This window comes from Neomonachus schauinslandi, chromosome 10 (genome assembly GCF_002201575.2).
Source record: "Neomonachus schauinslandi chromosome 10, ASM220157v2, whole genome shotgun sequence".
Lineage (NCBI taxonomy): Eukaryota > Metazoa > Chordata > Mammalia > Carnivora > Phocidae > Neomonachus > Neomonachus schauinslandi.
Window position 1 is genome coordinate 99,440,155 of NC_058412.1, and position 25,521 is coordinate 99,465,675.

Genomic DNA, 25,521 nt, shown 5'->3' on the forward strand with positions numbered 1-25,521 from the left:
TCCTACCTTCCAGAATGTGGTCGCTTTTCTGTTCAGAGAGTTGTTGCTATTCTTTTCTTCGATCTCCTGTTGAGTTTGTGGGTGTTCAGAATGGTTTGATCCCTATCCAGCTGGATTCCTGAGAGGAGACGAAATCCAGGTCTCCTACTCCTCCGCCGTCTTGCTCCGCCCCCCTTTTCTTCGATTTCCTGTTGAGTTCGTAGGTGTTCAGAATGGTTTGATCCCTATTTAGCTGAATTCCTGGGACCAGATGAAAGTTAGGTCTCCTACTCCTCCACCATCTTGCTCCTCCCCTAAAACATTAACTTCAAAAGACTAAATAATCATTGGATAAATGCCATGAATTCTCTGTGCTGCATTTCCCTAGCGCTGGGATTTTGCTTTTCTCATTGATCGGGAAACTTGTTCTTGGCTGGATGTTCTTGCTGATCTTCTGGGGAAGGGCCTGTTGCTGTAGTTCTCAAATGTCTTTGCCTGAGGTGGAATTGCCCAGCCCTTGCCAGGGGCCAGGCTAAGTAATCTGCTCAGGTTTGTTCTTGGTAGCTTTTGTTCTCTGAAAGCTTTCCATACAGCTTTGGAGGACGAGAGTGGAAATGGACTCCCACTCTCTGGCCCCAGAGGAGCCGAGAGCTCGGGGCCCCACTCCTCTATGTGCCCTCAGAGAAAAGCAGTCAATCACTGTCTCCCTGGTCTCTGGCCACACTCCGTGCTCACCAAGCCTGTGACCTAGCATTTCTATCTCTGGCACACTCCGTTTGGAGTCTCCAAACTTGGCAGATTCCTGCGGTGCACTCCGGTGCCACTCCTCCCAGGGGAGGAAGGGGAGTCTTCCTGGATCTGCCGCTTCTTGGGTCCCTGCTGCAAGAGTAGTGGCCTGACTGGGCCGCGGATCACGGTTTATTGCCACCCCAGCTGAGAGCCCACTCCTTGGCTCCGTCTCTGCAGCCGGCTTCCCCGCTCTGATATCTGGGAGCTCTGCTGCACTCGGGCACCCCTGCTCTTTCTGTGACCCCGAGGGTCCTGAGACCACACAGTCCCAGTGTGGGTTCCAACCCCTGCTTAGCCACTGGAGTGACGTCCCTCAGTGGAGTAGACTTATAAAAGTTCCAGTTTTGTGCTCTGCTGCTCTATCACTTGCTGGTAGCTGGCTGACAGAGGCTTCCCCCACCCCATCTATCTTCCCACATATTGCCTCGGATTTACTTCTCCACACGTTCTACCTTACAGAAAGTGATCGCTTTTCTGTTTATCGAATTGCTGCTATTCTTTTCTTCGATCTCCTTTTGAGTTTGTAGGTGTTCTGAATGGTTTGATAACTAGCTGAATTCCTGCTGCCAGACAAAATTTAGGTCTCCTATTCCTCCACTATCTTGCTCCAATTAAATTTTTTGTTTAAGAAAATGACTTGGATCTTTGGGGGTACTTATGGAATTAAGTAGAAAAATCCTAGAATGCTGAAAAACTCACATTGGAAGTTACTGTTCTGACCTGAAAATTGGGAAACTGAGCTGAGGGCAAGTCAAGCCTGTCTTGACCAATGATTAGCTGTGTTTTTGCAGTTTTGCACCAAGGAGCTCAATTATGAGCTTCCAATCTCTCACGGTTCCCTAAGCATAGTTACTGTTCACTTTACACAACCTTCTTTTGGGTTTACTTTCCTAGTCTGACCAAACTGCAGAGTTTGTCCCTGGCATTAGCTGCTTCTGTTGAAATCTCAGCACTGTGGTCTTGGGCAGGTGACTTAACCCTTTGTGCAAATATTTCCTCAGTAATCAGAGTTCATAAGTATACCTATATGATAGAGTTGAGAAATCAGTGAATTACTCTGATATATTTAAGGGTTTGGTACTCGGGTTGGCATATATTAGATCCTGAGTTTCCGTCACTGTCTTCAGTCATCATCACATTGTCATATTTGTCGTCATTGTCATCATGACTGTTTTTTACACTAATACTTACTGTCCTATCATTCCTCCTCGATAAGCATCCTCTTCTCACTTTTCTTCACATTCTTAATTCCCTCCTGTAAACAATCTGAACCATATTTTAGGTTACAATCTTGTTCATACTTGGCCTCTTCTCCCCACTCTTACCCAATTTGTAGGATATTCTCTTTATTCTGTTTCTTGTAGGTGAGATTTAAAATTTTTGGCCATTAATTCCCCTCCCCCCCAAGGTAAATTTGAAGCTGTTTGTAATCATGTTTATTTGGAAGAAATTCAGTTTTTGATGGTAGATGCCACATTTTCAGTTTATTTTTTCTGTTCTATTCTAAAATCTATTAACAAGGGACCTAATTTAAATATCTATTATTTCAAATTCAGTCTTTGCTGCTGTAGCACATGACAAAACATGAGAATGTATGTTTTATATTCTTGTATCTACTGGGTATTCATTTATTTGTTGATTTTATCCGTATATGAAAATTAAGGGTTTTTATTGGTAAATATAAAAGAAGAGTTTTCTAAGATATTTAAAAGTTGTTTTATTGAAACAGCTACAAAACTGAGTGGGAAATTTGAAGATATTTTTCTGACTTCATTTTCTGCCAATTTTATTTTATAGGAATCAAGAATCCAGTCTCAGTTGCAAACAGACTCTTGTGTGAAGGGCAGAAGGGCAAGCTCTCGGCTGGCCGAATTCCTCCCTGGTAACTGCTTTGTTCTGCCTGACTTTCCCTGGGTCTTTGGTCTTTGGTGCATGTGGTGTTTGAAGGCTATTTTTATCCACAGAAGGCTGATGTTGTTGGTTACACACCAGCAGTAGCTTGCCATTGAGAGGAAGACACTTTGTTCTATAATCTTGGAACATTTTGTACACTTGATAGAGCTTCAGATGCAGTAGAATATTACAGATTAAAGCAGAAAAGAGATCAGAGTTAATTTTTGGTTTTGTAGTTGATTACAGAGATGTTTTTGCTGTTCCTAAGTGCACAGTTGGGGTCTTTTATTATGAAACTTTTGAAGTACAGAGTCCAAACTAATTTTAATTTTGAGATGATCTTAGAATAAAAGTACTTAATTTTTCTCTTCTGGAGAAAAACATTGTGATGTTAAGGTTAGTAAGATTACATTTTTCTCCAGCATTAACATACAATTTTCATTAAAAAAAACTTTGAACTTTTCAAGTATTTGTAAATATAGAGAGAACATTGTAAAGAGCCCTCATGAACCTGTCATCCAGCTCCAGTAACTAACATGTTTTTGCCCTTAATCTATACTCAGTCTCTCTTTTTCCTATAGTATTTTTTAATTTAAAAAATTTTTTTAGAGTTTATTTTATTCATTTATTGATTTTAAGCAATCTCCACACCCAACTTGGGGCTCAAACTCATGACCCGGAGATCAAGATTCCCATGCTCCTCCTACTGAGCCAGCCAGGCACCCCTTTCCTATAGTATTTTAAAGGAAATCCTTGACATGATATTTTTTACCCTTAAATAATTTTGTGAATTGCTCTATGTTTACAAAACATAATCATCATTCCATTAGCATGCCTAATAATAATAACAAATATGCTTCAATGCCACTACACTTCAGTTTATGTTCAGCATGCCCCGCTGTGAAGGTTATATTAATGTTCTGTGTTGAAAGTTGTGACAACAGTACTATATCACTTTGACTGTTATAATTTGAAGTCATAGAAAATAAATTAGTATAGTTTTGAAAAGTCTTGAAACCTCTTACCCAAATATACTCAAGTAATCATTTTAATCATATACTTGTCAGGTGTTTAATTGTGATAGTAGAGAGGTCAATTTTAAAAATTTTTGAAGAACTACAGTTTTTAGTGTTTGTGTCTTCAATAAGGAAGGATAAGGAGAAGCAAATGGGAAATTTTGAGATTGTTTATAATACGTGTTTTGTTGATTTATAACTCTGAAAGTCGGAAAAGTAGGAAAAGTGATTAAAGAATTTGAAAGACTGAAAGCTTTTTTTTTTTTTTTAAAGATTTTATTTATTTATTTGAGAGAGAGACAGAAGTAGTGACAGATAGCATGAGTGGGGAGGAGAGGGAGAAGGACCCTGGGATCATGACGTGAGCCAAAGGCAGATGCTTAACCAACTGAGCCACCCAGGTGCCCCTAGACTGAACCCTTTCTAATGGCATCCTTATCCTTCCCATTGTCCCGCACCCTTACCCTGACTCTGTCTCTGCCCCTGCTCCTAGGGGCAGTTGTCTTGATTTTAAGCTTCTCTTATTCCCATATATTCCTTCATAGTATTACAACATAGACAATACTCTAGTTTTTTAATGCTGCGTATAGTATATATGTACATAGATGTACAAAGAAGGCCTGGAAAGAAGGTTATCAAACTCACTGTGGTTAACCTCTGTGAAGAAGGAAGGAGGGAACAAGATGAAGCAGTTTTCAAAGGGGAACATGTGCAGTATTTTTGTATTTTACAAAGATAAATTATATTGGAAAAAGTGATTGCCATCTCTCCATTAAAATGATATCATATTGTGATGCTACACTTGTCTGCAACTAGCTGTCTTATTTTCTCATGTACATAGTTCTTCAGCTTTATTCTTTGTTTTCAGAATTGTTTTGACCATTTTAGGCATTTTGCATTTCCATATGAATTTTAGAATTACCCTATTTCTAGAAATACCCTGCTAGAATTTTGATTAGGATTGCATCATATCCATTTATTAAAGTCTCATTTAACCTCTCTGACCAGTGTTTTATAGTTTTCAGTGTATAGGTCTTACACAGCTTTTATCAAATTTATACTTATTTCATTCTCTCTTCTTTTAAAAAAGATTTTATTTATTTGAGTGAGAGAGACAGAGAGCACATGAGTGGGGGGAGGGGCAGAGGAAGAGGGAGAGGGAGAAGCTGACCCCCTGCTGAGCTTGGAGCCTGATGCGGGGTTTGATTTCAGGACCCTGAGATCACAACCTGAACCAAAAACAAGAGTCAACCGCTTAACTGACTGCGCCACCCAGGCGCCCCAAGTATTTCATTCTTTTTGATAGTATGATAAATTACGTATATAATATGTGTTAATTTCCAGTTGTTCCTTGCCAATATAGAAATATTATTATTATTATTATTATTATTATTATTACATTGAAATTCTTTCTTGGGAATTTACTAAATTCATTTGTTTTATAGTATCATTTTTATAGATTTGATAAGATTTTCTACAAAGACAGTAATGTGTTCTGAAAATAAAGATTGTTTTATTTCTTCCTCTCTAATCTGGGTTCCTTTAATTAATTTCCTTTTCTTTATTACAGTGGCTAGGACCTTCAATGAGTGTAGAATAGAAATGTGAGAGTGGGAAAAAAAAAAAAGAAATGTGAGAGTGGGCATTCGTGCCTTGTTTGTGATCTTAGGCGGGAAGCATTTGGTCTTTTACTCTTAAGTATGTTGGTTGCTGTAGGTTTATCATAGATATTCTTTATTATACTGAGAAAGTCCCCTTCTTAGTGTTCTGAGAGTTTTTAATAGGAATGAGTGTTGTTCTTTCTCAAATGCTTTTCTGCATCTATTAAGATGATCTTATAATTTTTCTTATTTAGTCAATTAGTGATTCGTTGATTTTCAACTGTTAAAGCAACAGTTGCATTCCTGGGATAAATTCCACTTCATCGTAATGTATTATCCTTTTGATATATATATATATTTTTAAAGATTTTATTTATTTATTTGACAGAGAGAGAGAGAGCGAGAGCAGGAACACAAGCAGGGGGAGTGGGAGAGGGAGAAGCAGGCTCCCTGCCGAGCAGGGAACCCTGATGCGGGACTCGATCCCAGGACTCTGGGATCATGACCTGAGCCGAAGGCAGACGTTTAACGACTGAGCCACCCAGGTGCCCAATCCTTTTGATATATTGTCAGATCCAATTTCCTAAGATTTTGTGAAGGATTTTTGTATGTCATATATTATGAGATATATTGGTCTGTAGTTTTCTTTTTTTTATTATTATTATGTTATGTTATTCACTATACATTACATCATTAGTTTTTGATGTAGTGTTCCATGATTCATTGTTTGCATGTAACACCCAGTGCTCCATGCAGTACATGCCCTCTTTACTACCCATCACCAGGCTAACGCATTCCCCCTACCCCCTCCCCTCTAGAACCCTCAGTTTGTTTCTGAGTCCATAGTCTCTCATGGTTCTTCTCCCCCTCCGATTCCCTCCCCTTCATTCTTCCCTTCCTGCTATCTTCTTCCCTTTTTTTTTTTTTTTAACATATAATGTATTATTTGTTTCGAAGGTACAGGCCTGTGATTCAACAGTCTTACACAATTAACAGTGCTCACCATAGCACATGCCCTCCCCAGTGTCTATCACCCAGCCACCCCATCCCTCCCACGCCCCACCACTCCAGCAACCCTCAGTTTGTTTCCTGAGATTAAGAATTCCTCATATCGGTGAGGTCATATGATACATGTCTTTCTTTGATTGACTTATTTCACTCAGCATAATACCCTCCAGTTCCATCCACGTTGTTGCAAATGGCAAGATCTCATTCCTTTTGATGGCTGCATAATATTCCATTGTATATATAGACCACATCTTCTTTTTCAACTCATCTGTCGATGGACATCTTGGCTCTTTCCACACTTTGGCTATTGTGGATATTGCTGCTATAAACATCGGGGTGCATGTACCCCTTTGGATCCCTACATTTGTATCTTTGGGGTAAATACCCAGTAGTGCAATTGCTGGATCATACAGTAGCTTTATTTTCAACTTTCTGAGGAACGTCCATACTGTTTTCCAGAGTGGCTGCACCAGCTTGCATTCCCACCAACAGTGTAGGAGGGTTCCCCTTTCTCTGCATCCCCGCCAACATCTGTCGTTTCCTGACTTGTTGATTTTAGCCATTCTGACTGGTGTGAGGTGATATCTCATTGAGGTTTTGATTTGGATTTTCCTGATGCCGAGCGATACTGAGCACGTTTTCATGTGTCTGTTGGCCATTTGGATGTCTTCTTTGGAAAAATGTCTGTTCATGTCTTCTGCCCATTTCTTGATTGGATCATTTGTTCTTTGGGTGTTGAGTTTAATGAGTTCTTTATAGATTTTGGATACTAGTCCTTTATCTGATATGTCATTTGCAAATATCTTATCCCATTCTGTCGGTTGTCTTTTGGTTTTGTTGACTGTTTCTTTTGCTGTGCAAAAGCTTATTATCTTGATGAAGTCCCAGTAGTTCATTTTTGCCCTTGCTTCCCTTGCCTTTGGCGATGTTTCTAGGAAGAAGTTGCTGCGGCTGAGGTCAAAGAGGTTGCTGCCTGTGTTCTCCTTTAGGATTTTGATGGACTCCTGTCTCACATTGAGGTCTTTCAACCATTTGGAGTCTATTTTTGTGTGTGGTGTAAAGAAATGGTCCAGTTTCATTCTTCTGCATGTGGCTATCCAATTTTCCCAACACCATTTGTTGAAGAGACTGTCTTTTTTCCATTGGACATTCTTTCCTGCTTTGTCAAAGATGAGTTAACCAGAGAGTTGAGAGTCCATTTCTGGGCTCTCTATTCTGTTCCATTGATCTATGTGTCTGTTTTTGTGCCAGTACCATACTGTCTTGAGGATGACAGCTTTGTAATAGAGCTGGAAGTCCGGAATTGTGATGCCACCGGCTTTGCTTTTCTTTTTCAACGTTCCTCTGGCTATTCGGGGTCTTTTCTGGGTCCATACAAATTTTAGGATCATTTGTTCCATTTCTTTGAAAAAAGTGGATGGTATTTTGATAGGGATTGCATTAAATGTGTAGATTGCTCTAGGTAGCATTGACATCTTCATAATATTTGTTCTCCCAATCCATGAGCATGGAATGTTTTTCCATTTTTTTGTGTCTTCCTCAATTTTCATGAGTATTTTATAGTTTTCTGAGATCAGATCGTTTGCCTCTTTGGTTAGATTTATTCCTAGGTATCTTATATTGTTGGGTGCAATTGTAAATGGGATCGACTCCTTAATTTCTCTTTCTTCTGTCTTGTTGTGGTGTATAGGAAGGCCACTGATTTCTGTGCATTGATTTTCTATCCTGCCACTTGACTGAATTCCTGTATGAGTTCTAGCAGTTTTGGGGTGGAGTCTTTTGGGTTTTCCACATGAAGTATCATATCATCTGCAAAGAGTGAGAGTTTGACTTCTTTGGCGATTTGGTTGTCTTTTATTTCTTTTTGTTGTCTGATTGCTGTGGCTAGGACTTCTAATACTATGGTGAATAGCAGTGGTGATAGTGGACATCCCTGCCATGTTCCTGACGTTAGGGGGAAAACTCTCAGTTTTTCCCCATTGAGAATGATATTTGCTGTGGGTTTTTCATAGATGGCTTTTATGATATTGAATTATGTACCTTCTGTCCCTACACTGTGAAGAGTTTTAATCAAGAAAGGATGCTGTACTTTGTCAGGTGCTTTTTCTGCATCTATTGAGAGGATCATATGTTTCTTGTTCTTCTTTTGTTAATGTATTGTATCACATTGTTTGATTTGTAGATGTTGAACCAACCTTGCAGCCCAGGAATAAATCCCACTTGGTCGTGATGAATAATCCTTTCAATGTACTGTTGTATCCTATTGGCTAGTATTTTGGTGAGAATTTTTGCATTCATGTTCATCAGGGATATTGGTCTGTAATTCTCCTTTTTGATGGGGTCTTTGTCTGGTTTTGGGATCAAGGTAATGCTGGCCTCATAAAATGAGTTGGGAAGTTTTCCTTCCATTTCTGTTTTTTGGAACAGTTTCAGAAGAATAGGTATTAATTCTTCTTTAAATGTTTGGTTGAATTCCCCCTGGGACGCCATCTGGCCCTTGGCTTTTTTTTTTGTTGGGAGATTATTGATTACTGGTTCAATTTCCTTAGTGGTTATGGGTTTGTTCAGCTTTTCTATTTCTTCCTGGTTCAGTTTTGGTACTTTATTTGTCTGTAGGAATGCATCCATTTCTTCCAGATTATCTAATTTGCTGGCATATAGTTGCTCATAATATGTTCTTATATTTCTTTGTATTTCTTTTTTGTTGGTTGTGATCTCTCCTCTTTCATTCATGATTTTATATATTTCGGTTATTTCTCTTTTCTTTTTGATAAGTCTGGCCACGGGTTTATCAGTCTTGTTAATTCTTTCAAGGACCAACTCCTAGTTTCGTTGATCTGTTCTACTGTTCTTTTGGTTTCTATTTCATTGATTTTTGCTCTGATCTTTACTATTTCTCTTTTCCTGCTGAGTTTAGGCTTTATTTGCTGTTCTTTCTCCACCTCCTTTAGGTGTAGGGTGAGGTTGTGTATTTGAGACCTTTGTTTCTTGAGAAAGGCTTGTATTGCTATATACTTGCCTCTTAGGACTGCCTTTGCTGCATCCCAAAGATTTTGAACAGTTGTGTTTTCATTTTTATTAGTTTCCATGAATTTTTTAAAATTCTTCTTTAATTTTGCGGTTGACCCATTCATTCTCTGTAGGATGCTCTTTAGCCTCCATGTATTTGAGTTCTTTCCGACTTTCCTCTTGTGATTGAGTTCTAATTTCATAGCATTGTGGTCCGAGAATATGCAGGGAATGATCCCAGTCTTTTGGTACCAGTTGAGACCTTATTTGTGACCCAGGATGTGATCTATTCTGGAGAATGTTCCGTGTGTGGTAGAGAAGAATGTGTATTCTGTTGCTTTGGGATGGAATGTTCTGAATATATCTGTGAAGTGCATTTGGTCCACTGTGTCATTCAAAGTCATTATTTCCTTGTTGATCTTTTTTTTTTTTTTAAGATTTTATTTATTTGACAGAGAGATAGCGAGAGCAGGAACACAAGCAGGGGGAGTGGGAGAGGGAGAAGCAGGCTTCCTGCCGAGCAGGGAGCCGATGTGGTACTCGATCCCGGGACCCTGGGATCATGAACTGAGCTGACGGCAGACACTTAATGACTGGGCCACCCAGGCACCCTCCTTGTTGATCTTTTGCTTAGATAATCTGTCCATTTCAGTGAGGGGGGTGTTAAAGTCGCCCACTATTATTGTATTGTTGTTGATGTGTTTCTTTGCTTTTGTTATTAATTGCCTTATAAAATTGGCTGCTCCCATGTTAGGGGCATAGATATTTACAATTGTTAGATCTTTTTGTTGGATAGGCCCTTTAGGTAGGATATAGTGTCCTTCCTCATCTCTTACAGTCTTTGGTTTAAAATCTAATTCGTCTGATATAAGGATTGCCACCCCAGCTTTCTTTTGGTGTCCTTTAGCATGCTAAATGGTTTTCCACCCCCTCACTTTCAATCTGGGGGTGTCTTTGTATCTAAAATGAGTCTCTTGCAGACAGCATATTGATGGGTCTTGTTTTTTAATCCAGTCTGATAGCCTGTGTGTTTTGATTGGAGCATTTAGCCCATTTACATTCAGGGTAACTATTAAAAGATAGGAATTTAGTGCCATTGTATTGCCTGTAAGGTGACTGTTACTGTATATTGTCTGTGCTCCTTTCTGGTCTATGTTACTTTTAGGCTCTGTCTTTGCTTAGAGGACCCCTTTCAATATTTCTTGTAGGGCTGGTTTTGTGTTTGCAAATTCCTTTAGTTTTTGTTTGTCCTGGAAGATTTTTATCTCTCCTTCTATTTTCAATGACAGCCTAGCTGGGTGTAGTATTCTTGGCTGCATATTTTTCTCATTTAGTGCTCTGAATATATCCTGCCAGTCCTTTCTGGCCTGCCAGGTCTCTGTGTATAGGTCTGTTGCCAGTCTAATGTTTCTACCATTGTAGGTTACATATTTCTTGTCCTGAGCTGCTTTCAGGATTTTCTCTTTGTCTCTGAGACTCGTAGATTTTACTCTTAGATGTCGGGGTGTTGACCTATTTTTATTGATTTTGAGAGGGGTTCTCTGTGCCTCCTGGATTTTGATGCCTGTTTCCTTCCCCAAATTAGGGAAGTTCTCTGCTATAGTTTGCTCCAATATATGTTCTGCCCGTCTCTCTCTTTCTTCTTCTTCTGGGATTCTAATTATTCTAATATTGTTTTGTCTTATGGTATCGCTTATCTCTCAAATTCCGCCCTCGTGATTCAGTAGTTGTTTATCTCTCTTTTTCCCAGCTTCCTTATTTTCCATCATTGGGTCTTCTATATCACTGATTCTCTCTTCTGCCTCATTTATCTTAGCACTTAGATCCTCCATTTTTGATTGCACCTCTTTAATAGCCTTTTTGAGTTTGACTTGGTTGGATTTTAGTTCTTTTATTTCTCCAGAAAGGGTTTCTCTAATATCTTCCATGCTTTTTTCAAGCTCAGCTAGGGTCTTTAAAATCATCATTCTGAATAGTAGTTCCGATATCTTACTAGTGTCTATACTTATTAGATCCCTGGCTTTCCGTACTTCCTCTTGTTCCTTTTTTTGAGGTGATGTTTTCCGTCTTGTCATTTTGTCCAGAGGAGAATAGATGAATGAGACAACAAAATGGTAACAGGGTAACAACGTCCCCAGAAAATATACACCAAAGAAATCAGAAGAGACCGGAAACCAGGGGAACAGAAAAGGAAAGAAAGAAAAAAGAAAAAAAAAGAAAAAGAATAAGAAAAAGATAAAAACAAATAAAAACGAACAACCAGAAAAACAGAATATGATCAAATATGATCAGGCTGATGCATAGTTTAGTGCCACACACTAGATTTTGGGCATATTTTGGTCTGTTAGAAGAAAGTGCCTCCCAAAATTTTAAACAAAGAAACACTTATATATGTACAAAAATGAGTGTTAATATGATGAAGGGATGGAGTATGAATGTAAAGATGAAAAGTATAAAAGATTTTACAGAACGAATTGATAAGATGTTGGTTGAAAAAAGAAAGAACTTAAATAAAAAGGGAGAGAATGTGATCAGGCAGGAGACTAGAATAAAGCCATACACTAGAGATTTAGGGTATGTTTTGGTCTGTTAGAAGAAACTGTATCCCAAAAGTTTAAAGAGAGAACAGCTTACATATATGTATACCAAAAATAATGTTAACTACTATGAAGGGATAGAATATGACTCTAAAAATGAAAAATAAAAGAGGATTTTTTAAAAAAGGGATTGATAAGATGTTGGTTGAAAAAGGGAAAAAGAAAACTTAAAAAAAAAAAAACCAGTTATAAAAAAATGAACTTTGATGGGGTGCCTGGGTGGCTCAGTTGTTGAGTGTCTGCCTTCGGTTCAGGTCATGATCCCAGGGTCCTGGGATCCAGCCCCACATCAGGTTCCCTGCTCCACGGGAAGTGTGCTTCTCCCTCTCCTACTCCCCCTGCTTGTGTTCCCTCTCTCGCTGTGTCTCTCTCTGTCAAATAAATAAATAAAATCTTAAAAAAAAAATTAACTTTGAAAGACTAAAGAATCATGGGAGAAAAGCCATGTATTCTGTGTGCAGTATTCTGCTAGTGCTGGAGTTCTGCTGTTCTCATTGATAGGTAAACTTGGTATTGGCTGGCTGTTCTTGCTGATCTTCTGGGGGAGGGTCCTGTTGCTGTGTTTCTCAAATGTCTTTGTCGGAGGCGGAATTGCCCCACCCTTGTCGAGTTGGGCTAAGTAATCTGTTTGGGTTTGCTCTGCAGAGCTTTTGTTCCCTGTAAGCTTTCTGTACAGCTTTGGAGGTTGAGAGTGAAATGGCAGCCTCCCAGTCTCCACCCCAGAGGATTTGGGAACTCGGGGCCCCACTTCTCAGTAAGCCCCCAGAGGAAAGCAGTCAGTCACTCCTGTCTCCCCAGTATCTGGCCGCACTTTGTGCTCACCCGGCCTGTGACCAAGCGTTTCTGTCTCTGGCACACAACCCCGTTTGGAGTCTCCAAACTCAGCAGATCCCTGCGGTACGCTCCTGCACCGCTTCTCCTGGGGGAGGAAGGGGATTCTCCCCGTATCTGTTGCTTGTTGGGTCCCTGCTGGAAGAGTAGTGGCCCGAATGTGCTGTGGAGCCCCTTCCTCGGCTCTGTCTCTGCGGCCGGCTTCCTTGCTCCGATACCTGGGAGCTCTGCCGCACTAAGGCATCCCTGGTCTTTCTGTGACCCCGAGGGTCCCGAGACCACACTGTCCCAGTGAGGGTTCCACCCCCCCGCTTAGCTACTGGAGCGTCGTCCCTCAGCGGAGCAGACTTCTAAAATTTCTGATTTTGTGCTCTGCTGCTCTATCAGTTGCCAGTAGTCGCTGATGGAGGTGCCTCCCCCGCCATCTATCCTCCCGAATATCGCCTTGGATTCACTTCTCCGCACATCCTACCTTCCTGAAAGTGGTTGTTTTTCTGTTGAGAGAGTTGCTGCTATCCTTTTTTTCAATCTCCTGTTGAGTTCGTAGGTGTTGTCAATGGTTTGATCCCTATCTAGTTGAAATCCTGGGACCAGACGAAATTTAGGTCTCCTTCTCCTCTGCCATCTTTCTCCTCCCCACCGGTCTGTAGTTTTCTTATAAAATCTTTGGTTTGGGTTTATTTTGCATCTTGGATATGTAGGGAAATATACTTTATCAAATTTGGAATATGCTTTGCCTATTAATTTTTCAGATTTTTTTTTGTTTCCTCTTTATATCCTTCGGGACTCCAATTGTATGTGTATTTGACCTCTTGAAGTTGTACAGATCACTAATAAATTGTTTACTTTTTCTATTCCTTTTTCTCTTTGTTTCGTTTTGAATAGTTTCCATTGCTGTTTTCAAGCTCACTATTTTTCTACAATATCTAATCACTTGTTAATCACATCAAGTTTATTTTTCATCTCTGACATTGTAGACATCTTCAGAAGTTTGATTTTTTTGCAGCTTTATAAAGTGTCTTCTCTTTTGTACTTAACATGTTTACTTTTTCCTGTAGCTTCTTGAACGTTTGAATAGAGTATAATAATTGCTAATATCTTTGTTTACTAATTTACTATCATCTTTGTCATTTCTGAGTTGTTTTCAATTGAAATATTTCTCTCCTCTTTATTGGATGCATTTCCTTGCTTATTTGCATGCTTTGTAATTTTTTATTGCATTCAAGGCATTGTGAGTTTTACCTTATTTGGTGCCACATATTTTACAATTTTAATAAATACTCTTGAGCTTTATTCTAGGGTGTGGTTAGGTTATTTAGAGACAGGTTCATTCTTTCAGGTCTTGCTTTATACTTTGTTACATGAAACTAAGAAGCATTTAGCCTTGAGCTAATTTTGCTTTGCTATTGGGTAAAACTCTTTGGAGTACTATATCAGATGTCCTTAGAATGAGGTTTCTTACTTTGACTGATGGGAATAGGAGCTGAGCTGTTCCTATCCTTTTGTGAACTTGGGGCTTGTTTTCTCTAAAACTTTTGCGGTATTCTTTCCCAGGCCTTGGGTGATTTCCTATTACACATACACTCATCTCTATTCAGCTGAAGACTAGAGGGGACTGTGCAGATATCAGAGTCCTTTCTCTTTGCAGCTCTCTCCTCTCTAGTACTCTTTCCTGTGAACCCTGGCTGTCAGGGCTTTTCTGGATGCCCAGCTCTTTCTCTTCAACTGAGAAACTGCTGGGCTTTGCCTGAATCCTTTCTGTGCCATGGCCTGGAACCTGTCTAGGTGGTAAGCTGGGCCAGTCATAGGGTTTACCTTTTTTGTTTCCTTTCTCTCAAGGATCACTGTCTTTATGTTGTCTACTAATACCTAAAAACTATTGTTTCCTACATTTTGTCTGATTTTCAAAACAGTTTCTTCAGGCAAGGGTGTAAATTTGTTCCCTGTTATTCCATGTTGTCCAGAAGCAGAAATCTCTCACATTCCTGGAAGTTTATTGTATACCTGCAGTAATTGAGAAAAAAATTCCTTGAGTGTCCTGAATAAACAAAACCAAATTTATCGTGTTTTTACTCTGAGCTTATTTTCATATGACCCTAATAAGTCTAGTTATCTAATTTCTGTAATGATAGTAGCTAACGTTTGTTGCATTTGTACACTATATCACGCACTGTTTTATGTGCTTTACGTGCATTAACTCATACAAATTATACGATGATTTATGAAGAGAAGACACATTTTGCAGATAATGAAACTGAGTCCCACACTTGACCACTTTTAGGCTATTAGAAAAATTTGGAGTCCTTTCATATCACATTAGAAGCAGCAGATTAGAAGTAAAGGGAAAATGAGGGCGCCTGGGTGGCTCAGTTGGTTAAGCGACTGCCTTCGGCTCAGGTCATGATCCTGGAGTCCCTGGATTGAGTCCCGCATCGGGCTCCCTGCTCGGCAGGGAGCCTGCTTCTGCCTCTGACCCTCCCCCCTCTCATGTGCTCTCTCTCATTCTCTCTGTCTCAAATAAATAAATAAAATCTTTAAAAAAAAAAAAAAGAAGTAAAGGGAAAATGGAATCCTTTTATAATAATGAGAAGTAACTTTTTACACCTATTTAATTATTCATTCATTTCCCCTTCACTCAGCAAATATTTATTGCTCATTTTCTGTGTGCCAGGCATAAAGGTACAAAAACTGTCAAAGGCAGATGGAACACTTACAAATCATGGTCCTCTGGTGTTATCTGTCAGCACTGTATGGGGACAGCAAGGCATTACATACAATAGTGTTTTTTAAGAGTTCTTTAAATAAAAAGTTCATTTATCCATATACCTTAGTTTTTGGTTATAGCCACCATGATGTTGTATTGTTTCAGTTTTGGTGTTTGGTCAGATTCATAGAGTATTTGGTATCTTCATAAACTTGGTGGGACTACCATCATAATCTGTGTCACATTTACGCAAGTTTCTTTATTTTATTTATAAAAGTATAGCTTGAATCTTTCTTTTTCCATTATGATAATAGGGTATAGCTTTGATAGGCATTATCATTTAGAACAGGAATTGGCAAATGATGGCTTATGGACCAAATCTGGTCTGCTGCTTGCTTTTGTAAATAAAGTTTTATTGGGACACAGCCATACCCATTTGTATATGTATTGTCTATGGCTTGTGCACTGCAAAGGCCAAATAGAGTTGTTGCAAAAGAAACATTGTGGCTACAAAGCCAACCTATTTACTATCTGGCCCTTTACAGAAAAATTTTGCTGACTCCCAATATAGAAGTTATAATTTTTGGAAATTATGTTTCTTTTGATGAGAAAGGAAAAGCTAGACAAAGATTGTTTTATGTTTAGTATGAATGAAATCTTAAGGTGCTCATTAGACCTTAGGATTTTTTTCAGAGACAAATTTAGTTTTTGGTACATTGTTTATTTTAAAGTATTTAATCTATTATATTTCATAAATTTGCTCAAATTTGTGCTACTTTTGTTGTATGAATGTGAAAAGGCAATTAAAAAAAAGACAATTCAAAAATGAAAGATTAAAAGAAACATAAGAGATCTATTAACTAATCAGAAGGTAGAGATTTAGATAGATTCCCATTTAAACCAAAGTTTAAAGACCAAAATAACAATAATAGAAAACATTTTATAAGACAACCAGAGAAATGGAACATTGATGAGATATATTTTGATTCTAAAGATTGTTCATTTTTTTATGTGTCAATTGCTTATGTCGAGGTTCTGTTTTTTAAGAAATAATTTTTTATTTTATTTATTTATTTTTAAATATTGTTTATTTGTCAGAGAGAGGGAAAGAGAGAGAGAGAGAGAGAGAGCACAAGCCGGGGAAGTGGCAGGCAGAGGGAGAAGCAGCCTCCCCACCGAGCAAGGAGTCTGATATGGGACTCAATCCTAGGACCCTGGGATCATGACCTGAGCCGAAGGCAGATGCTTAACCGACTGAGTCACCATGTGTCCAAAAAGTCATTTTTTAAATGTAAAAAAATTGAAATTAAATTAAAAAATCTTTTAAAGAGTTAAATTCTTACTATTTAATTTGGTTGGTATGTTATTTCCAAATACAAGTTCCCCTTTATTTTCACTTTATATGTCTATAAGCTTTAAATGATCAATACCTCCTAATTTGTCTTTCCTCAATTTTGTGTATTTATGATGAATAAGGAAGCAATAGGTAAAATAGATAGAAATCAGTTTTTAAGTGTAAAGAAACAGCTCTCATTTTCTCCTGTATCTTTCTCATCCAGAATAACGTATTTTGATTATTGGGATCTCTGAGCATTCTTGAGAGCTTTCTAAATCACAAGATGACACATTTTTAGACTGATGATAAAGTCATGGTTCTTTGGAAATGGGTGGTTGCCATCCATGAGGTTGCAGTTCACATCTCTTATTTGCCCAAATAGCTCTTTCTAGGAGGCTTGGCTGTGGTAGTGTTGGCAGCAGCGGTTAGAGTACGGCTTGTTGAAGGTTTCAATCACCCCTCCTCAGGGCTGCTCTCAGTAGAGTGTTGTTGCTTTTTGTTTTACATCATGTTGGACTTGTTTTAAGTATAACACAAGGAAAATGCTGTCCCTTAAGGAATGTTGACACCGTAGTTTATTACTATTTGTTTAATATCTTGCCAATGTTTATTTGATGCTTAGTTTGCTTTAGGCATTGTCGCGAATGCTTGGATATATCAGTGAAAAAACAAAGATTCCCACTCTTATGAAGCTTACAGTTTCTTTGGGGAAGATAGAAGTGAATAATAGATATAATCTGTAAATTATAAAGTGTCTAGTACGTAAGAAGGTAGAAAAAAGAAAAATGTGGAAAGAGCAAAATGGCAGGGATTGAGAGTCCTGGATAGATAGTTGGGTACAGTTTTAAATAGGTCTTATTAAGGGGATACATTTGAACAGATGAGGGAATTTACCATTTGGGAAATAAGGATGAGCCTGATAGAGGGAACATTCAGGGTGAAGGATTGAGACTGGAAGTCCCTTGGCATATTTGTTTTTGGGGAGGCTGGAGTAGAGTAAGCCAGGGGGCAAGAAGACTAAGAGATGAGGTAAGGAGGGAGCAGAAAGGATCAGATCACTTGGGATTCTCATGAAAACTTCAGGTTTGTCCAGGTTTTGAGAAGAGGAATGTCATTGTCTGACTTGTGTTTTTTTTTTTTTTAAAGATTTTATTTATTTATTTATTTGAGAGAGAGAGCGAGAAACAGCATGAGAGGGGATAGGGTCAGAGGGAGAAGCAGGCTCCCCGCCAAGCCGGGAGCCCGATGCGGGACTCGATCCCAGGACTCCGGGATCATGACCTGAGCCGAAGGCAGCCGCTTAACCAACTGAGCCACCCAGGCGCCCCTGACTTGTGTTTTACAAGGATGTCAGTGGCTGGTGAGCATAGACTGGGGCAGGGAACAAAGCAAGGCATACATAAAAGTAATGAGTCCATTGCAACAGTCCAGGTAACAGATGATGGTGGTTCAGACAAAGGTGGTAGCAGGAGAGGTGGTGAGAAGTGGTCAGATTCTGGATATATTACAAAGGTAGAGTCTATGGGATTTCCTAACTTGATTGAGACAAAATTTCTCTAAAAGTTTTCTCCTTGGAGAGTCATTAAGACTGAAAGAAAGGTGAATTGATACTGCATTTAATGTTCTAGAAAGTGATTTTTTTGGACATGTTAGTATCATGTAGCTTTTCAGAATTTTAAAATGATTTCAAAAGCACTTATATGCCATTTTTGTGTGATTATTAACTACTAGACAGGTAGTTTTTGATAGTAAGAAAAGGTCAGATATTCAGTATTCTTATCCATAAGATGGCATTCAGATAGTCAACTTCCTGTGAATATTAAAAAATGCCTCAACTATTTTAAAAACTTGCATAGCAGCCAATGGCAAATTGATTTAATTTAAAAGCAATGACTGTTTAAGAAATGAAAAATAAAACTAAGAATATTTTGTAAAATGCCATTGATTCCAGATACGGGGATTGAACCCAAGATGACCAATGGGCGTGCTAAGATTTAGCTTCACACTTCTGTTCTGATCATTTAATATGTTACTTTGGCATCTCTTTTACATCTTCACACGAAGAGAAGTTATTTCTTATATCACATTCCTTTTCTGGAAGAAGGAAGTGCTAAAAATGCCATCAGGACGGCTCAACTCGCATTCAAGTTTCTATTTCAGTTATTCTTCCATTTGAACTTTATGTGACAGCTTTTCTTTGCATATTCTATGCAGTGGTCTTCATTTGATAGAATAGGACAAACTGTTTTCTACTTTCAGAATCCTTTAGAATTTAAAAAATATGGAACTTTGAAGGGGTAAAGTTGTTTATTCTTGTTGGCCCTCCTCTTTTTTCAATGCCTCCTACCTTTATGTATATTGGAAAATAGTTATTGGACTTAAGTATTTAGTTTCTCACTAGAACTATTTGGATGTTTTTGAGTGGCTCCTTAGATTTTGTTTTGCTGGTCTTCTTAACAAATCAATCTAAAGACTTCAATGTGCATTACTTTGAGTGTTAGTGTTGGAATGATTAGATGAACAGAAACAAAAAATAGGGAGCAGAAAACTAATGAGCAGGCACAAGTTCAAGGAAACCCATTACTAGCCGGCTGAGATCTTTAAGAAGTTGGCTATGGAAGGAGATGAAGTGATTATTATGGTAACTGCTTGCTATTACTGGGTTAGGGAATGAATGGAGTGGTTAATTATCCTGAATGCTATTTGAAATCTTTGAAAATAAGTTTTTTACAGTTAGCTAACAATATCCTTTTATTTACTTCTTCATGTTAAAACTTGCAGTTTAGGGCTTAAAAAATTACTTTTGTTACACACCATAGTACTTACCACAGTAGAAATGATCTGAGGGGGTTACATATAGGTCATATGTATATTTTTGTTGCATCAAGGCTTGCAAATGTAAGTACATTTCATTGTTTTGGGTCATCTCTGGATGTACTCACTCATGTTGAGTAGATCCAGTTGTTACAGTAGGCAAGATTACCAAATCTGAAAACAGCCACTGAAACTTTAATTCTTAACCTGATTAAATGGATCTTGTGACCATGGTGATCCAAGATAAATCTTAATATTTTCCACTGGGAAATCAACTATTTTTTTACTTCTTATGTTGAATTTTGCCAGTTTTTAGTTGTTGGTTATTGCAAATGAAATTGTACCATTTTCAGTTGTAAAATTTCTAACTCGGGGAAAATTTTAAAATTTGGGGCATATAGCCATATTATTATTTTGAGGTAAACATAGAATTATATCTATATGCAAGACATTTTTTCAGTTGCCTTACTGTATGATTTATATTTATTAAATATGTAGAAGAAGATGATACTGAATTTTTAAAAGAATAATTTTTCTGTTGTTAGCTTTTTAGTTGGAGAAGGAGCCTACAGATGGGCAGTAGATCATGGAATACCCTCTTGCCCTCCTAACATCATGACCACAAGTGAGTAAAAACTTTTCAAAATTAAGCATATATACCTGGAAGTGTTACATTGCTTTAATCCACATAGTACTCTGATATTTAAAAAAGGAAGCTTATATATCAAAATATTTATAGTTAAAAGATACATAGAAAGTTATTTGATTTTAAGGCACTTTTATATTCCTGAGGATCCCCCCATTCTCATGCTTTTATAGAAGTATTGCTAAAGGATCCCTTTTAGGTTACTTAAAATAATTACTAACAATAAAACCTTAATACTACGCCCTCAGAGAGAGAAGAAAACACAGGTCAACATTTATCTGTCTTTGGCCTGAGGAGGGCTTTTCTAGGGACCAAGTGCAAGAGAAGGAAGAACAAAAGTGTAACTACATAAGAGTTAAGACTGATAAAAACCACTTACCATAAATATGACAAAGTGATATATATCCTTAATCTATGAAAAGGTATATTAAATTAAAAACCATACAAATAATACCCCAAAAGAAAAATGATCAAAAGTCATAAATAGATAATAGAACATAACTAATAGGGAAATTCAAATGAGTACATGTTAAATTTGTTCCCTCGTAATTTGTGAAAGAGTTAAAAATACTGTATTACTGCTCGTTAAGTGTGTGATGAAATGAACATAATACATTGGAGGTACAATATAAATTGGCAGAAATTTTGGAGGACAGCTAAGTAATATAGAGCAAAGCCTTAAACTTACTCTGCTTGTAGGAACTTGACATTAGAAATATAGACAAAAATTTATGTAGTTCTCAATAAGCATTATTAAGAATATCAAAAAATTTGAAAAAAAATCTTACGTCCAACAGAGAGGAATGTAAGTAAATTATCATATGATGAAATGTTATGTAGTAAGTAGAAATTGTTATCAAGACTAATGTCTGATAATGATTAAATCTAATGACTTTGAAAAATGAAAAATGAGTTATAAATATATATGTGTGAATGTATATTTTATATGTCTATTTTAAAAATGAAATCATAGCTATATATTTATGCATAAAGACAAATATTGAAAACATATACTACTTGTTTTTTAAGTTAAATTTTTGTTTTCTATCATAGTCATCTATGACTATAAATAATCAAATGAAAAAATGGGGAATCATTAAATCCAAGGAGACCAAGTTGTATAAAAAAGAAATAATTATATATCATAGCAGGTATATAATAAGGTTCTTTTCTTTTTTTTTTTAAAGATTTTATATATTTATTTGACAGAGAGAGCGAGCACAAGCATGGGGAGTGGCAGGCAGAGGGAGAGGGAGAAGCAGGCTCCCTGCTGAGCAGAGTGCCAGACATGGGGCTGCATCCCAGGACCCTGGGGTCATGACCTGAGCTGAAGGCAGTTGCTTAACCGACTGAGCCACCCAGGCGCCCCTAAAGATCAGTTCTTAATAACATTATATTCAAAGTGAGCACTTACGTAGCTGAACGTTGTAATATAGGGAGGCTGGAGGTAAAGGAAATACATGCATGGTAGGCATACTGGGAGTATGAGAGTTCTAATTTTCATAGTCCTTACCACTAATTCTGTCTTAAAATCTCCCAGTGGAATTTATGTAGAGTTCTTATGTCACCCAGACAAATCTGGTCGTTTGATAGTTCCATTTTGTTTTTCCTTGGAGACATGCCACTTGGCACCTTCACGTCTAGAATGGGTGTTCAGTAAGCCTGCTGCGTGACTGTCATCCCTGGTCTTTACCTCACCATCATTTTGGATTTCTTTTTCATTTCTCCAATATCAGATTCTCTGTTTCCTGAATCTCATGTGTTTTTTCTCTCTCTTGTTTTATTCCCTTATTTGGTATAATTAAGACTAGAAATTGTTTTCCCTAGGTTTTGAAGAACTTGTTCTCTTATGTTCTAGTTTTCAGTCTTGCTGTTACGCATTTTGATTCCCAGTTCTTTGTGGTGTACTTTTCGTCTTTGGAAAGAAGCCTTAATTCCTGTGTTCTTAATATTACGATGAAGCGTCTTATAATGGGTCTTTTTTTATTCAATATGCCTGATTCTTACTGAGTACTGAGTACTTTTAATCTGGAAATTCATGTGGTTTAGTTTTGGGGAAATTAAAAAAATTGTATATTAATCTCATCCCTTATCTTTCCTCTATTTTATTTTTCTAATTTCTGTGAATTGGATGTTGGATCGTATGCTCCAATCCCTTGTATCTTTTTCAAAAATTATTTTTTCTCCTTTTTGAAATCTTTTTTGTCCTACTGTCTCAGAGATGTCTTCAGTTTTATCTCCTAAATCTTCTACTTCTTTTTTTTTTTTAAATTCTACTTGAATAAATGCTTCAAGCAGTTCTTTTTTTTTTTTTAAGATTTTATTTATTTGACAGAGAAAGACACAGGAGAGAGGGAACACAAGCAGGGGGAGAGGGAGAAGCAGGCTTCCCGCGGAGCAGGGAGCCCAATGCGGGGCTCCATCCCAGGACCCTGGGATCACGACCTGAGCCGAAGACAGATGCTTAACGACTGAGCCACCCAGGCGCCCCTAAACCTTCTACTTCTTTTTTTTTTTTTTTTTAAGATTTATTTATTTATTTGTCAGAGAGAAAGAGAGAGTGCAGCGCGCATGAACAGGGGGAGTGGCAGGCAGAGGGAGAAGCAGGAGCCTGATGTGGGACTTGATCTCAGGACCCTGGGATCATGACCTGAGCCGAAGGCAGACACTTAACCAACTGAGCCACTCACGTGTCCCTAAACCTTCTACTTCTGATGAATTTGTAATTTTGGCTTTTATTTGTTTTAATTTCTAGGGATTCATCAATGACTAATACTTTTTTTTTTTTTTTTTTACAAAAAAGAATAGTATTGATCTATGGTGAATTTGGGAGGAGAAACTATACCTATGGTGAATTTGGGAGGAGAAATTATAACTATTATTTAGATTTAAAAAAAATTTAAATGCTGTCCTATATTGGGTACTTGTCTAATCCTCAGTCAAACCTTTTTTGGTTTTGGGAGGGTATCATTGGTAGGTTTTTATTCCCTTTCAGTGTTCCAAAAGTTTTCAGAATGTCTTTCTCAGGTTTATTCTAAAATAATCTTCTACATAGTTTCTCACATGCTTAATATTTTATTCCCATATATAGATGTGAATTTCTATCTGGTATTATTCCCTTCACTTAGAACAAGCATTTCTGATAATGTGGTAGGTGTAGTGGTGAAAAATCAGCTTGTTATTTGAAAAAATCTTTATTTTGCCTTTACTTTTGAAATATAATTTCTAGTTGGATACAGACTTCTACATTGTCAGGTTTTTTTTCTTTTAGCACTTTTTTTCCTTTTTTTTATTGTGGTAAAAAATATATAACATAAAATTTACTATTTTAACAGTATTTAAGTATATAATTCAGTGGTACTACATACATTTCAGTCTTATATAACCGTCACCACTATGCATTTCCATTAACTTTTTTATCATCCCAAGCAGAAAGCTCTATACCCGTTAAACTACCCATTCCCCCTTCTCTCTAGGCCCTGGTAGCCTCTATTCTACTTTCTTTCTCTATGATTTTGTTCTAGGTAGCTCCTTAATCATACAGTATTTGTCATAGACTGATTTTTAGGCTTTGTGAAAGTGAGTCTATTTCAGTTTTGTTCTTAAACTTAGAAACCTTAGTACTAGCCTGTGGTCTTTCTTCCCAAGATATAGCCTTTCTAGGGTTTTATTCAAAAGTCTCAAACTTGAAACTTTGTCTCTTCTACAGTAAGTATCTCTCAAAATCTGTGTCAGCTTTTCAGCTGTTATTTTCCTCACTAAACTCTATGGAATCTTGCATCTTGTATGAACAGTTAAGGGCTTATTCAAGAATTTGAAGGGATGTTTATATAGATTTGGGGGCTTCCCTTTTTTTGTGTATGTGGCTTTCTCCTTACCAGGATTCCTCCCTCAATTTCCAGTTGCTTCAGTAGCCCCAAACACCTTCATCTCCATCCGGCAAGTCTGTAGTTTTCGATTTGAGATCTTTTTGCTGTGCATCTACAGTTTTGACTGTAGTGCCTCATGGGGAAAGCTGTATGAATGTGGATCTCACCCAGTATGTTTCTTTTCTTTCTGTGGTGGAATCCTCTCCTATTTCTGCCAGCTTTTTGTCACTAGCCTTCAAATAGCTTTCTTTTTTAATTAAAAAAATTCTGACTAGAGTTTGTAATTGTTATTGGTCTGTGGGTTAGTCTTATATAAGCTACTCCATTACCAGGAGCTGGAACCTATGTTTTGTAAATGTGTACTATTAACAGCTATAATAATATAACAAATATAAATTAAAAAATATAACAAATTTCACATTATAAAAGAGTTGATTACTTAAACATTGTATTTGTTACTTTTTAATTGTGTGGTACAGGAGTATGTTACCTTTTAAAAATTGGAACATTCTACATAAACCTAACCTTCCTCTTTACTTCTCTTCTCAGCCCCAGCCTCTCCTGTCCACTCCCATAGCCACACTTATTTGTTGAATTTACTTGTTTCTGTGTCAACAGAAATGCTGGAATATGTAGTATTATTATTTTTGTTAGGTTTAGATAAATGGTATCATACTCTATAGTATCTTTAGTAAGTTTTTAGATAAGTGGTATAATATGATACTTCTAATTTTTTGTCAGTCAGCAAAATATTTTGAAATCTCTCCATGTTGATATATATAGATCAATTAATTTTTAAACTGCTGAATAGCATTTATCATATTTATTTAGCTATTTCTCTTTGATGGGCATTCAGGTTGTTTCTAGCTTTTGCCATTAACATTGATGATTTCACAAATATTCTTGTACATATCCCTTTGTACTTAAGTGTTTTGTTTATCTAGGTGGAAGTAGATTTGCTGAATCAGAATGTACATTTACCATTATGCTGGCTATTTGTGTTTTCCCTCCCAAGACATTTACTCTCTGTCTACTTTTGCGAAGTCTGTCTTTGTAAAGCTGCTGCCATTACTGACCACATAGTAGCTCAGAGTATAGGCTTTAGAGGCATATATCTTTGTGTGACCATGGACAAGTTACCTCCAAGAAACTTTTCTTATGGACAGATTGTGATTACTTGAGATAATGTATAAAGAATTCTTATTCCAGTTTGCACATAGAAACACTCAAATGTTAATATAATTCTTACTGTTAATAATATGTTTGATATGAAAATGATCCTGGTGATGTGATTTCATCAGAATTTAATAGGTCTAGCTCTTTAGCACTGACTTGTGATTTTAGTGATTGATCCAATCTGGAGTTAGGTGTAACCATTAGAGCAGTGGTTCTCAACTTTGGCTGCATATTAGAATCCCTAGAGAGCTTT

At 37.4% G+C, this 25,521-nt stretch overlaps 1 protein-coding gene across 2 annotated transcripts in view; it reads left to right on the top strand.

The window, feature by feature from the left end:
• TASP1 (taspase 1) overlaps positions 1-25,521 on the top strand; it is a 294,371-nt gene that overhangs the window by 50,326 nt on the left and 218,524 nt on the right. The window contains exons 5-6 of one of the 2 annotated variants that reach the window (XM_021700673.1): positions 2,566-2,650; positions 20,123-20,202. The exons of the other annotated variant lie outside the window; for it this stretch is intronic. Coding sequence (XP_021556348.1) covers positions 2,566-2,650; positions 20,123-20,202 — 165 coding nt within the window. The remainder of the gene's footprint in view (positions 1-2,565; positions 2,651-20,122; positions 20,203-25,521) is intronic. 2 annotated transcript variants of the gene reach the window in all.